Consider the following 16,266-nt stretch of genomic DNA (forward strand, 5'->3'; position numbering starts at 1 on the left):
GAACTGATCAAGGGATATACAACAAACAAGAATTTAAGGCATGGCTGGGTGTCATTGAGAAGTAGATAAAGGTTACCTGTGTGAACGGGTTTGGTTTATTCTTCAGATTCTGTACATTCCTGATACTAATTGGTAAAACTAACTTGATAATGTATTATTATTATTTTCTGTTGTAGACTAGATGATACTGGTTCTTACTTGTATAAAAGGCAATGTAGCTGATCTAGCCTAGATTAGATATTTACATTGCAGACAACTAGAACTGAAGAGCAGCTCCTTACAATTGTCAAAGCAATAAAACAGACTTAAAACACTCAATGGTTGCAAATGCTATTTAAAGACAAGCACAGTGCCTCATATCAAGGCTAATTTTGAAACACGGGGGGCCAACTAATACAGTCTACATTTATTATTGACTTGACATACTAGCCAGGAAGGCATCCATAATGGCATCTTTATACTGGAAGAATGTGGGTTATTATGCAAAAAAAGCCCAAAAGATATCTGATCTTAATTTAAAATATAAAGGACAGGATGACAAATAATAATTCTCTGCTTTTGGGCCTCGAAAGTGTGTTGATTAGTCTATTAAAATAATTGATGAACTTCACAGTTGATAGCAACAGCTATGATGCAGATTCATGGATGAATTTGTTTTTAGAAGATACGTACAGATGTTTCCTGGCATGTCTAAATGTTTTTTCTTGTATCTAACAAGCTTGTTTTCATTCCTGCAATTAGGCAATAGAGGAAGAAGTTCTACTTCAATGAAAGGTCACCCGTTTCAAACAGAAAGATGTAAACAGAACAGAGGTAACACTGTAACAAACTAAAGTACACAGAAGCCTAAGCCAAAGCATTCCGTGCTTTGCAAGGTTAAAAAAAAGGTCAATGTATATAATCCATGTATGCTTTGGGCTAATGGTTCCAATTTGCATGAGTTATTTCAAATGTAAGTTATTCCAATGTCATGAGTTATTTCAAAAGACAGTTTGTCTTCTTAGTTGGCTACTTTTACAAATGTATTGAACAGTTTTGTGAATATCAAACTTAAATTTATAAAAAAAATAAAATAAAAAAAAGCATTTTTTGAATTAGCTCATGAGTTTAGAGTTTCTTATTAGGGTTCATTTGGTTTAATTTGAAGAATGATGTACAGAAAAAGGGTTCATTAAATCACTGAAAGGTCTACGCAAAGACACAAGAAAACAACTAAATAAAATGGCTTTGCCCTCAAGTGATAACGAGGTCACTTGAACAGGCAGGTGCTTAGCCCACACGCCCCATGTCAAAAACATATCAGATAAATCCAGCCAGCACTCAACATGAAGAAAAAAAAAATTCACAATAGGAGAGGTTGTTTGACTTATTTGTTAGATACCGCTAAAGCACAGAAAGGACATATCCCATGATGCCTTCTGGCAGCAGCATGTGTTACAAGTTTATTTAGCATGAACAAACACTAAGAAACAATGGTACCTTTCAAAAAACTAATTTTAATTGAAACAAAAAAATTGTTGAATCATTAACAAGTTTATAAAACAGTGATTTAGTTACATAAATAAATTGATATCAGTGTATCAAATCTTAATTTCAACTTCATGAGCATGTTTACATGGGTGATGAAGTACAATCCTTTACCTATTATAATAAATAAAATGGAGAGCATGATTTATTTTCTAAACAAAAAAACTACAAACATACCTCAAGCAAGTTCTCTAATGAAGGGAACAAGAGACACGACAACTTTTTGCACAAAAAACATAATAGAACTGCTTTATAAAGCACAAGATACAGAACCATTCAGCTAAATTAAAGACACTAAAGTTGGAACCAAAGTTGGTTGGCTTTCATTTAATGAACAAGTTTGGTAGTTAGATCTCCAGTTTGGTTATTTTAAAGCATTAAGACAAGGCAAGATAGGAAGGCTGTTCTTGTTTGTGGAATTCTAGAGAAAATGAAAAACTAAAAAGCATTAAAAAAAAAAAAAAAAAGAAAAAAAAAAAAAAAGAACAGTCAGACCTACACAGCAACTTTCTGTCCTGCACAGTCAAGATATCAGCAGAATATATATGTAAATGCTGTTGTGCACAAATGGAGCTTAGAGACTCAGATCACTGCGGAAAAGACGTTAATGCGGTCAGGCCAAATCATGTTTTAATTTTGTTAAAATATTTTTTTGTTTGTTTGTTTTCCATTTAAATATTTCTAGACTAGTAGGCACAAAGCCTAATTCTGCCCTACTGTATTCTTAATGCTAAGGCTTGCTGCTCTGGCTTTATTTGTTGTCCCTCTTATATATGGTGCCCATCACAAGCGCCAAATATATGTGTTTATATATATAGATATATATATATATATATATATATATATATATATATATATATATATATATATATATATATTTAAATTTGTTTTAAATAGATACCAGTCCAATCATGCAATTCAATAGGTGGCTCTGCATAGATGCCCAGCATATAAATTAACCACCTGAGCCAACCCTGAAGCAAGGCGCACTTGAGTCCTTCTGATATGTTTTGTTTAAAACCAAGCTACTGCAGCTTCAAGTATTTTGCATTACATAGAATATTCTTTATAAATTAGTTAACGTATACTTTTTGTTTTTCAATATTCAGACATATACTATAATATATACAGTACAATAAATGCTTTCATTCTTTTTTTTGATGTAATTTTTTCTTTATTTTTTTTTTCGAGAAATCCCTGAGAATGTATGTTGACAGTCGCTAAGTTTCCACATGCACAAGCACTGTGTGCCATGCTTCTGGATGAACAGCACTGCAAAGCCACATGGTCAGCCTTGGATTTGATTATACCTTTTTCTTGTTTTGTTTAATTTATTTATGCCTTTATGTATTTGTTTATTCATTTATTTATCTGTATTTCTTTTCTTGCGCTTTAAATACACTGAAATGCAAGGGTGAATTACAAAGGAGTAAAGCTGAATCCATACGAGGTACTTGTCATTTAGGATGGAGGTGTTTCGTTTGGTTTAAAGCCATATTTTTCATCTTTGAGGCTGTGAATGTATACAGAAAGAACAGGAGAGCTATGTGGGCTTTTGCCACTTGACAACATATACTCAGTGTAAACCAAAACATTTCTCTTTAACCTCTCTCTCTCTCTCTCTCTCATACAAATAAAAGAAAACACACAAACTTTCACAACATGACAATTTTCTTTTTTGCGAACTAAACAGTTTTATACACATATAATACCGGTGTGGCTCTGTTTATTTTTTTTTTTTTTGTTTTTTTTTTGTTTTTTTTTCATATTTAAGTTAAAAAGGGTACAAAGGCAGGCTCAAGTAAAAAGAACGAACTCTGTCAACCGAATCTCTCCCGGACCAACATCATCAGTTTCTTTTTGCCTTTGTAAATTTGTTTTAGGTTATCGATAAACTGTGTAAACTGGATGTGTCCATCGTGAGCCATTAAGAAGGTCTCTCTGGCCTTGCTAAGGAACTCAATAAACTCGCTATAGTGCCGGGGGCTGATGTGTGTGAGCCGAGAGTGCGTGGTGTTAATGTAAGCCCCAATCGTGGCATCCAGCAACTGTCTTAGTGGTGCTTTGTCCAGTGACATTAACTTTCCAGAGTTCCTGCGCCCATGAAGTGCCACCATGCCTGGCGTGGTCAGCGTGCACCGCCGCAAAATGTCTGATAACACGGTGGCACACTTGACACTTTTGACGACCAGGGGGATGATGGCTGCGAGTTCATTTTTGCCCAGGGAGTGGCTCAGCGCGCAGGCCCACAGCACATCGTTAATGGCAGGGTGCGTGTCCTGATTGTAGCTCAGGTTGAGATGAGTCATGGCCAAAGTGGCCAGCTTGTAAGCCCGCATGGGGTAGCCGCGGTGCTCCATGTACCGCGCGATCGTGAAGAGCTGGGTGTAGCTCATGCCCGTGGTGGCAGCGTCCAACACTATCTGGTAGGCCGTCTCGAAGGCGATGTGGTCCTTCTCACACAGGGTGAGAGCGGACAGCGCACAGTTCTGGGGGTCCTTCATTGCACACTGCAGGGCCAGGGTTCGGGCGCTGCTCGCCAGGTTCTCCTGCTGGTGGCAGTCAAGGTGCAGCCGCACGATGGTGCTGTTGGACATCACTGTCGTGGCAACAATACTGGTGGCCTCTGTGGGAGTGAAAAGCGTGAACCAGCTCTGCATAATGCTGTCTAATGCATAAACCCCTGCAAAAACAAAAGAGAGGGGTTCAATAACAAAGCTGTATTACAACATGTAACCATATGTAAAATGTATACAGTCAAAATTGGGATAATGCTAATAAAAGGATAATGATGTGAAAAAATAAAGAAAAAATGATTTTATTTTGGTGCTCACAACTGAAGAAAGCAATGTAACTATTTGCATATGTATTATTATTATCAGTATTATTACAGAAACTCAAACTATTATACTGTATTTATAGCAGTACCATAAAATGCCTTCATAGTATATTCAGATGTCAGAGTGGGGAGAGATACACAAGACCTTAAGCCTCCACCAATTGTTTGCAATGGAAAATGTGATGGTATCACAACCAAAGTATTCTGAAAGCAAACATGCAAATCACCTCTTTTAGAGCAGTATTCAATGCGAATCAACTGACAGCAAAGGTAAATGGGTTCAGGGTGAGTGTTTCTCAATGTGTCGGTGTACATCATGTTTACTATAAACTGAAAAGAATTTGTAACACCCTCATTTATTTAATAAGTCCGTGTTCTGCAAACAGCCTTTTGTTTTCATATGGGAACTTAGGTAAATCAAAGTCCACCTGGAATTCATTTTTAAATAAAGTGCTATCCTGTTTTAACTGGCAAGCCTCTCTATACTGTGATGGACCACTGATGTATACTAGCAAAATAATGGTGAATAAACCACCCACTCGATATATTGATATTTTTCCCATAGAAAAACAAATAGGCTAATAAGAAATACTGTACAGCCACTCCCTCGTTTTATTGGTGTCGGGGTCCAATAGAAATCTTCTCATTTTTCATATAAAAAGCAGCAGGCCGTTTTAATTCTTACTGTGGAGGGTAATTGCTTCTCATCAACTTCAGTCTCCAAATAAGTTCAGGAGTCTTCCTCTCCTTTCTCAAATGCACAAACCCGCTGCATTGAAAGAATTCATTCCCAACATAGGAGGCCTGTTGCTAGGGAGCCGACGTCACGGCCTTGTGGCTTTTGCTAGTGCATTGCTGCCACAAGTGAACACCTCGTTGGCTACAATAAAAATTGCTTCAGCAAGTAGATACTGAATTTCCTTTGTGTTATTGTGCAATGTGTGTGTATATGATAAAAGTACAATATTAATGCTTTGTTCAACTCTTTTGTATATTTTTGTTTGTGATGTGCAGTATGAAATAAAACAAACAGTAATTCAAAATGAATTTGCCTGTGAATATTGCAGCTAAGGCATGTGCAGTTAAGACTGTAAAAATGGGGAGCTAACTCTCGGACTGCGATATATCCGAATCCACAGTATAGCGAGGGACGATATAACGAGGGGTGGGTGTATATGTTAATTGCACAGTTTAGACAAGTTCGCATTGCTAAACAAATTATTCAACCAATATTTGATTTTGGAGATTCAATAATAAAACATGCTAGTCATTTCCTAACAAACTTGATCTGTTGTATAACAATGGGAGGCTACTTTTTTTTTTTTAAACTTTGAATTTAATTGCCTTAAAAAGCATCAAAACTACTTTCTGTACCCTATTCATCAGACTTCTTACCAAGTGCAAGCTTTTGTTTGCTGTTGTCCAGATGAAACCATAACATACAGCATCCTTGATGCCTTTCTTAACACCCCTGGAAACTAGATGTTGCACCTCGATGGGCTAATTGCTGTGTAAACATTTTTTTTTAAAGAATGACCCACTTACCTACTTCTGTGGCACAAGTTACTAACCACCTCACCATCTCTCGACGTCGCCAGTTTAACGTTGACAACGTCATTCTCATTACCTGGGAGAAACAAAACAATGGCATTATTAACATGCAGACGTGCTGGTGGCTAGTCCCTCCTCCCCCCGCTCCCTGTTTTTTTAGTTGATTACACTTAAAAATGATTACACAAATGCATAGAACCAATGGTCTTCTTTCCTTACACTAGGGTCCTTCAAGCTCAAGTGTACCAATTTTTGCAGTTCTTCCTTTGTAGTTGATACTTAAAGATGATTGAGAAAAGCATTCCAGGGTATATGTGCATGCAAGAGCTTTTTTCAAGGGAAGGAATAACCCACCCATCAAGCAGCATTTGAAACTCCTGTATACTGAAAACAAGGTAATGTCTTGGGCTACAGTACATGCACCTTGTTCAGAATATGCTATTTGTAATCATCCAGCTATACTTGGTGTTCACTCTTTTGATATGTGTCATGAATGGCACTGTAAATAAGTGATTATTTATTGATCCGGTGCTTCAGAAACAGTGTTGAATATTTATTGGACCCATGTGGAGCCCCACAGCGATCCCTGTTCAACGTGCTTGTGTCAGGGAGGCCTGAAGCCCAGAATACAGCAGGGAAGGAGCTGTGAGAAATTCCAGTTTTATTTCCACTTCCAACCCCACGAACAGAACAGAGAATAACCCTTTCACTGAAAGAGGAGACCCCCTGCATAGCAACGAAATGCTAATTTCAACAACACACATTTTAGTAGACTTCGAAAGCTGTCCTGGTTTTAGTTTGAACAGCTGTGTGTTTCTCACCAGTTCCAGTCTGTCCAGTGTCCCAGTGTTATTTTTCAGTCCATTAACAGAAACAGGGATGGTTACCTGAAGACCCAGCTCCAGAGATACTTTCAGCAGAGTGATATCTGGTAAACTGTCCATGAGAGTTGCGATTTTAAATGCGTCTTGGGCGAGTTTGAAGATGTGTGATGAGGAGTGGATATTTTTCTGGATGGATTCTAACACTGTTTCAAGCCTCCGACCGTCACCTGCAGACAGTTACACAAAACAAAAATGAGAATACTTTCATGAAATGATCATCATATTTCTATAAAAAAAATATATAACAATAATAACAACAACAACTTATTAAAACAACAAAAATCTATCCTTTGCAGGCTTAACATACTTTCAATGATCACCAATGTCATTTTTAGACGTTCAGAAGCGTGTGTATTTACTGCGGTTGCATATTTCACACTCATTCAGTGCATTACAAATATGACATGAAATAAATTCCCATTGCTCTAGGGTTATTTTTCATGCTCTAGGGTTACTAATTAACTTCATAACAATATAATTTGTTTTAGGAGTGCTTTAAAAATGTCGCAGTGGTCACAAATACTTCAACTCTAAACAAGTAATAATGCCCATTGATATGCATGCACCTACTTGGTTAATGCTGAGCACTATTTACGTTGTTTCTTTTGATGTTTTCATTTTAAAATGAACAACAGAGAACATATTAATTCCTTGTGGTTTGTTAGTTTTGTTACATGTTTTATTTGTTTTACGATTTCAGTACATTCCCATGGTCAGCTCTTTGGTCAATGGGAACATCCTGACAGTGCTCACCTTTGGCTGCTGTTAGCATGGTCGATGCCAGCTCACACTGCTGAGACTCAATGTGGCTCAGGGTGAACCAGCGGGGATACCGGTTTGGAACGACAGATGCAATGTGGTGAGGCCGGGACATGTCTCCCATTGGAGCTGTAGATTCCAATACTGGTAACCTGCAAAGGAGAAGATGTAATATGCCAACTTTATTCACTTACTAAAACCCAATGAAATGTATAATTAAACCAATCTGTCGTTTCATTGATCCCATGCCACCCGGCTGTACTAAACTCGGCAGCAAAGCAAGCACAGCCTCTGAGTTCAGACACACTGCTGGCAGGACAGCTGTCACATCAAACAGCTAAATATCAGAAACACAAAGGGTGAGGTTTTCAAAACTGCTAATGAAATCACAGATTAACAACGTCATGCTTTGATTCACAAATACTGAAGTGGCTAATAACATTTGCAGTACCCGAGAACTCTGTGTAGCTGCCCTAGAAAACTATATATATATATATATATATATATATATATATATATATATATATATATATATATATATATATATATATATATATATATCCCCTCTCTATGTGTTTTATACCATTTTCACAGAACAATCATTCAGAATGTACTTAAGTTAGTTTCCCAGAGTCCTTATTTTAACTTACTTCAGACCTACGCTTTTAAAATAAAAGCCCTTTGTTGTATGCTAATATTGTATTTAGAATGAGAATTCAAAACACACACACACACACAAAAAAAAAACACTTTTTTGCCCATCCAGCACTATGAAGCATAGCCATAAATAATAACAGAAAAATACAGAACTGATCGGTCACCAGGTTTAAAACATTAGGATTTTTTTTTTCCTCCGCCATAATGTCCTTGGACATTTGCCATCAGTTTTAACCTAGTGGGTCATTGTGCCTACCTTTCTATTACAATGTGATGTGACAATTTACTAGTTTACAGCCAAATGTGTTATTTGAGCAATCCAGCAGAACAGCAGAGGCATACGTATTGTGGTCTACAGTTCAGTGGGGGCTGTGGCTCTTACACTTTAAACGATGCTGTCTTTTTAACAAGCAAAGCTAAGGTAAATAACAACAGGGTTCATATACTTTTTCAACATCAAAATTCCATACTTTTTCCACCAGACTTCCATTTGTTTTTTACAGACTTGTGTTTTAGTTAGTTTCTACTAGTTTTTCAATAGTTATCCACATAGCCGGGCAGCCAAAGAGCATTACAGCTTTTTGATCCAGATCAGAAGTTGAACCTGGTTTAACAAAGTATTTGTCAGAATCTGACATTTAATTATTTACAAAAAATATATAAAAAGTTGTATACTCAAAAATAGGATAGTGTAATGGTACCAACAGTATTGCAGCAATCGCGGTTAATGCAGGCAGGCGCATCAGTCCCGCATAAAAGATTAATTCTCAAACTGAACGCTTTAGGGATTCAAGGAAACGCATGTACATGGATTAGGGAGTGGTTAACATGTAGAAAACAGAAAGTACTGATTAGAGGAGAAACCTCAGAATGGAGCGCGCTAACCAGTGGAGTACCACAGGGATCAGTGTTAGGTCCTCTGCTATATATTCCTAAGCTACATTAATGATTTAGATTCTGGTATCGTAAGCAAACTTGTTAAATTCACAGAGGACACAAAAATAGGAGGAGTGGCAAACACTGTTGCAGCAGCAAAGGTCATTCAAAATGATCTAGACAAGATTCAGAACTGGACAGACACATGGCAAATGACATTTAATAGGGAAAAGTGTAAGGTACTGCATGCAGGAAATAAAAATGTGTATTATAAATATCATATGGGAGATACTGAAATTGAAGAAGGAATCTATGAAAAAGACCTAGGAGTTTTTGTTGACTCAGAAACGTCTTCATCTAGACAATGTGGGGAAGCTATAAAAAAGCCCAACAAGATGCTCGGATATATTGTGAAAAGTGTTGAATTTAAATCAAAGGAAGTAATGTTAAAACTGCACAATGCATTAGTAAGACCTCATCTTGAATATTGTGCTCAGTTCTGGTCACCTCATTACAAAAAGGATATTGCTGCTCTAGAAAGAGTGCAAAGAAGAGTGACCAGAATTATTCCGGATTTAAAAGGCAAGTCATATGCAGACAGGCTAAAAGAATTGAATCTATTCACTCTTGAACAAAGAAGACTACGCAGCGATCTAATTCAAGCATTCAAAATTCTAAAAGGTATTGACAATGTCGACTCAAGGGACTTTTTCGACCTGAAAAAAGAAACAAGGACCAGGGGTCACAAATGGAGATTAGACAAAGGGGAATTCAGAACAGAAAATAGGAGGCACTTTTTTACATAGAGAATCGTGAGGGTTTGGAACCAAGTCCCCAGTAATGTTGTTGAAGCCAACACCCTGGGATCCTTCAAGAAGCTGCTTGATGAAATTCTGTGATCAATAAGCTACTAACAACCAAATGAGTAAGATGGGCCGAATGACCTCCTCTCGTTTGTAAACTTTATTATGTTCTTATCACACAGGGCGAGGCAATCCACACAGGCTGAGGGTGGCCGCAAACCCGGGACATATTGCGCTGAAGCACAGCGCCGTTACCGCTGTACAAAAGAGCCGGCTCCTTTGTAAGGTCAGTATATCGGGCTTATGTCTCTGTGTGTGATTATGTCACCGACCAGCCCTCCCCCATGCACGCCACAGTATACTATAACCAGACAATTTTGACACAAGTATACTTGCAGTATATTACTTTTAAATGTTTTTCTGTTAAATGTTGAACACTATGGGAGGTGAAAAAAAAAAAAAAAAAAATGAAATAACAAATGTGCACGCATTATATATTAAAAATGTGTAAGTGCCGTATATTAAGCATATAAGTCAAATACTAAATACAGTACACCCCCGCTATAACAACCCTGTTTGGGTCCAAAGCCTTTTGTTCGCTATAGTAAAAGGACAATCCAAAACGAACAAGCTGCTGGTTAAGGAAGTCACCTTGGATAAAGGCATTAGCTAAGTTACTAACAATATTAGTACTGTTTCTATTCTTTGATTTTCTTAATTAATCTTTATTAATCACATTAAAGAAATGAAAAATCAATGTTAATATGCTATGTTTATACACACCATAGGGGCTACAGAAAGCGTTTTTTTTTTTCTTTTTTTTAATCCGAGTCAGTGATAATAACTATCGTATTTAGACTTTTTTTTTCCTGGGTTGGGAAATAATGTTAATGATTTAATAACAACGAGAATCTTGGTGAGCAGAGTACAATAGCTTGTAATTCCAGTCTGTAACTTTGTTTAAAAAATCATAACCTTCAATATAAATATATATACGTTGGCTGTCGTAGTGTCCATTTCACCCTTCGTTTCACTAGAGCAGACAGTGTCATGTGACATATACCAATGCGCTGACTGGATAGGATTGCTTGAGTTGTCAGGACGTTGTCAGGGGTGTTACGCGGGGCAATCCCCGTGGGATTTGGTCACAAGCATTATAGTTCCTGCTAGTAAACTGCTTAGACAGCTGCTGCTTGAGCTGCTGACCCGCTTTCGATCATTAATTAATAATAATAATACAAAATAACTGAATTATTTTCATTCTCCTGTGACACTAGTAAAAACTTTTTCAAGACGTTCATAACGGAGACATGTTTTTTCAAGCATTTTCAAAACCTGGAAATCAGTTTGGTATTTTTCCATACTTCTTCCAGACTAGTGTACGAACCCTGTGATAACATTGCCCCCTCTTGCTCACATAGTTTTTCATGCTTGTTACACATTATGTAAGAAATGCACTTAAATATCCCCCCCCCCAGATATAACAGGATGCTTCCTATTTCAGAGTAATCCCTGCAAGCGTGAGCAATGGAATCCCTGTGTGTATCAGACACAAACACTCTATTTGTACCACTCAACAAACAGCTTGCCAGGCAAAATAACAACTCAAAATAGTAGATTCTGCACAAAGGAGAAAAAAGGCAAACTGGCAGTCACCTGTGACTACGAGGAGGGTATGATACCAAACTAATGAGTTTGTTGGATTCACCTTAGGTACGCTTTTCAGCAGGAATGCAGGACATCAGGAGAGACTCTCAATGCATCTTTTTAGTTGAAATGTAATGTGCACTGTAGAAAGTGCATACAAGAGCAGCAAAGCTGGATGTGCATTTGAACTGTGAGTGTCCTGCTGCAAAGGGTTGGTCATTGAATTTATCAGATGCATTATTAGAAAGCTTTTTATGGCACCATTTGAAACAACACCTCAGGCAGCTCAACAATTAAAATACGCAGGTCTTATTGCAGATTCTTATTATTTTCGGAACCTAAAATTATGCATCTAAACCACAATATTTATATATATTATCCCTCTTTAGCCTCTCCCAACCAGTCTCAAATTTTCAATATATATTATCCCTCTTCAGCCTCCCTCTACCTTTTCCATGTTTTCAATATTAATATCCCTCTTCAGCCACTCCCTACCAGTCTCACATTTTTCAATATGTAACGCCCAAGGTTACTGTACTACATCATGAAGTTAGAAAAAAAAAAGTTGGGTAACAGTATCAGTGTTGGGTCTTAGAAAAAAATATATAGACACACACACACACATATATATACAGTGCCCCCCTTTATAAGGCGGCCCTTTATCCTGTAGTACATGTTATAAGGCAGTATGGTCATGGCTCTGCCATTGCACTAACACTTGTAGTCTTGTTATAAGGCAGAACACAAATAGCACAGTCTGCCTTAACTATGGCTCCTGGCTACTGCATTATAAAGGGGTAGCACTGTCTGGGTATATAAAATATGCGTATGCATTTATTATATAAAATCAGTACTTGGAAATTATGGCCTGTGATTGGTTAAAATCTCATCATATGAGCAAAAGATTGAACTACTGCCCTAACAGCCTTACACCAGCAGGCAATAGTCTCCCTCTGATATGTGATTGGTTCACATCACTGTCAGTCCTGTCCCTTTTCAAAGGAATGCCCTTCATTTCTACTTCTCACAACAAGAGAAAATGGCTGAATGTGAACAAACTGCTGAAAATCGGTTCTGTCACTTAACAGAAAATAAATTACAAAACATAGTACAAAAGAATGATGCTCCAAAACACTAAAATGGTGATTAGCACGTCACCTGACTTTTTGAAATTCAAACAAGTCACCTCAACGATGTAAACAAATATGACGGCGGGGATATAAACTGTGTTATGCAACAATCAGCAAGCCAGACGGAGAGCTGTTCGCCAAAAAGACTTTGATAACTATGCGGTATGAACTTCAAAACATTTTCTGTTATTTATTTATTTATTTATTTATTTATGCTGTATCAGTTATATATATATATATATATATATATATATATATATATATATATATATATATATATATATATATATATATATATATATGTCATATTTACTATCCAACCTTGCCTCACTTATTTTCTTGATGGATTCATATATTAAATATGTATTGCAGACTCAGCTTATAGTGGAAAAATTAAATGCCCATCGGGAAGACTATTGTTACCTCCAGGGTGCAATGCCCTCAGCCTGCAGTAACAACAGTCTTCCCTCAGGGCAATACTTTTCCACTATAGCCCTCCTCTCCAGTCCATCCATCCATCCATTCATTCACTGATACATACACACATACATACATACATACATACATACATACATACATACATACATACATACTTATACAGTTATAGTCAAAACTTTACATACCCCAATGGTAATGTATTATTTCTAGAAATTTATCAAACAAAGAATTTTAGAAAAAATCTTTTGTATCAAAAGTTTTGCTTTTGTGGATGAGGAAAAAAAGTTACAAGAAATAGCTACAATTATTTATTTCTGATTTTTTTTTTTCAAAACTCCGAAATGCTAATTCAACAGTATTCATACTCTTTGATGCTATGATAGTACTCTCTACAAGGTGCTAGAAATTCCAATATGACAATGAAGAACCTAATTCTAGAAAAGTCTAGAAAATGCTGGATTGTAGGTGAACATTCTTGGAGAGTATAAAAGGGTTAGGCATAGGATGATTGCTGTCATTACCAATAAGTCAATATGGGTAAAAGTAATGAGCTATCTGAAGACCTTAGGCAGAAAATTATTTATCGTCATAAAGATGGAGAAGGAAACGAGAACATTTCCAAGCATTTGATTATCCCAATTGTAACTACTGTTAATATTATCAAGAAGTGCAGGACTCGTGGTACTGTCACAACCCTTCCTCGGTCTGTAAGCAAGAAGGTTCTTTCATCAAGAACAAGAAGAATTGTGAAGAAAATTAATAACAATCCGAGATTGTCTGCCAAAGACATTCAAAGTGAACTGGCTGCAAGTGGGACTGAAGTTTTCATTTCAACCATAGGTCGAGTAATGCATGGTCGCAGGCCAAGGAAAATGTCACAAGGACAATCGCTTAAAGTTTGGAAAATTTGAATGATGGATATGAGTTTCTGGTCAAAGGTTTTGTAGAGTGATGAAACAAACCAAAAAAAAGAGCTATTTGGTCACGCTGATAGTCGTTACGTTTGGAGAAAGTCTGGCGAGGCGTAAAAAGAAAACACCACCATACCTACTGTCAAGTATAGAGGAGTTGTAACTTTTTCCTCATGCACAAAAGCAAAACTTTTCTAGAAAATATAAATTTCCATTGGGGTATGTAAACTTTTGACTACAAGTGTATGTACACACACACACACACACACACACAACAGGATATCTGTAATCACAAAACAGCACTAAAATACAGAATAGAGGCGCAACACTGGAGCACAAGATCTCATGCAGAAACTGAGCAGTTCTTTGAAAATGGATTTGTGTAAGCTCTTGGTTCGCCTTTTAAATGAGTGAATACAGAATATTTGTACAACGTGTGCCATTAGGGATGGGATGGTATAAAATTTGCACGGTATGACAACCGTTAAAAAAAACAAAAATACCATGGTAACCTTAACGTCACGCTATAGAGTACAACATGCAAGTTATCAAATAAAGGCTAATGCAAATCACTTACAATTACTGTAATTCCCAAAAATAGAACCAACAAAACACACTTCCTTTCATGGAATGATTTAAACATTTGGTACTTAGTATTTTACTAAGCCAAATAACTTGGTACGTTTCTATTTTTATGAAGACCATCAGAATAATAATTTAAAAATCAAAATAACTAAAAAAACTGAAGTTGTACACTCAATGTTATACTACAACAGTATTAAGATCTATTATTTGCTCAAAATGACATGGTGCTGTAGTTTGTTAAAACATTTTAACGTATAGAAATAATTAAATAAATACTTTGTGTAGCTGATGGCAAATAGAATTGGGAATGATTGGTCTTTTGCTAGAAACACAAACATGTACCACAGGTTATTATTTAAGAACAGAGATGAGTCGTTTATTTTTTCAACCGGACAAACTGTAAACAACTGAGAAGTTGTTTACAGTTTGAACAAACAGGTACTATATATTTACTGTAGAAATATTGCATGAATCACTAGTATAGGGAATTGGGGGACATGCTGTAGGAGCATTACATCCGAGCCGCGTTATAACTGAAAGTCTTATAACGATGGAACACTGTGTGTTTGTAATTGTAATATATATATATATATATATATATATATATATATATATATATATATATATATATATATATATATATATATATATATATATAAAACAATTGCATATTCCTGATTGGACTGGTATCTATTTTAAAACAAATTTATATATTATATATATAATATATATATATATAATTATATATATATATATATATTGTTAAATATATACAATACACACACACAGTGGCTTGCAAAAGTATTCAGACCCCTGACCAATTCTCTCATATTACTGAATTACAAATGGTGCATTGAAATTTCATTCTGTTTGATATTTTATTTTTTAACACTGAAACTCAAAATCAATTATTGTAAGGTAACATTGGTTTTATGTTGGGAAATATTTTTAAGAAAAATAAAAAAACTGAAATATCTTGCTTGCATAAGTATTCAACCCCCACACATTAATATTTGGTAGAGCCACCTTTCACTGCAATAACAGCTATAAGTCTTTTGGGGTAAGTATGTACCAGCTTTGCACACAGTGTCAGAGTGATTTTGGCCCATTCTTCTTGGCAGATTTGCTTGGATTGGACGGTTGGTTGGTTGGACGAAGCTTGTGGACCACAATTTTCAAATAGTGCTACAGATTCTCAATGGGATTGAGATCAGGACTTTGACTGGGCCACTGTAGGACATTCACCTTTTTGTTCTTGAGCCACTCCAGTGTTGCTTTGGATCATTGTTCTGCTGAAAGGTGAATTTTCTCCCAAGCTTCAGTTTTTTTAGCAGACTGAAGCAGATTCTCTTGCAGTATTTTCCCGTGTTTTGCTCCCTCCATTCTTCCTTCAATTGTAACAAGATGCCCAGTCCCTGCTGATGAGAAGCATCCCCACAGCATGATGCTGCCACCACCATACTTCACTGTAGGGATGGTGTGTCTTGAGGCATGGGCAGTGTTAGGTTTGCACCACACATAGCCCTTTGAGTTTTGGCCAAAAAGCTCTATCTTGGTCTCATCTGACCACAAAACCTTTTCCCACATCGCAGCTGGGGCACTCTTATGCTTTCTGGCAAACTCCAGACATGATTTCAGATGGTACTTTTTGAGTAACGG

General features: G+C 36.6%; 1 protein-coding gene across 2 annotated transcripts in view; it reads right to left on the reverse strand.

Moving 5' to 3' along the window:
* Positions 1-1,469: 1,469 nt before the first annotated feature.
* The window catches only part of LOC121300767 (zinc finger SWIM domain-containing protein 6), an 83,934-nt gene continuing 69,137 nt past the window's right edge, over positions 1,470-16,266 (reverse strand). The window contains exons 11-14 of one of the 2 annotated variants that reach the window (XM_041229613.1): positions 7,555-7,712; positions 6,805-6,968; positions 5,912-5,993; positions 1,470-4,210 (exon numbers count right to left, since the gene is read on the reverse strand). In XM_041229613.1, coding sequence (XP_041085547.1) covers positions 3,348-4,210; positions 5,912-5,993; positions 6,805-6,968; positions 7,555-7,712 — 1,267 coding nt within the window. In that variant the 3' untranslated portion in view covers positions 1,470-3,347. The remainder of the gene's footprint in view (positions 4,211-5,911; positions 5,994-6,804; positions 6,969-7,554; positions 7,713-16,266) is intronic. The other variant, XM_041229604.1, reaches the window with a different exon arrangement.

This window comes from Polyodon spathula, chromosome 2 (genome assembly GCF_017654505.1).
Source record: "Polyodon spathula isolate WHYD16114869_AA chromosome 2, ASM1765450v1, whole genome shotgun sequence".
Lineage (NCBI taxonomy): Eukaryota > Metazoa > Chordata > Actinopteri > Acipenseriformes > Polyodontidae > Polyodon > Polyodon spathula.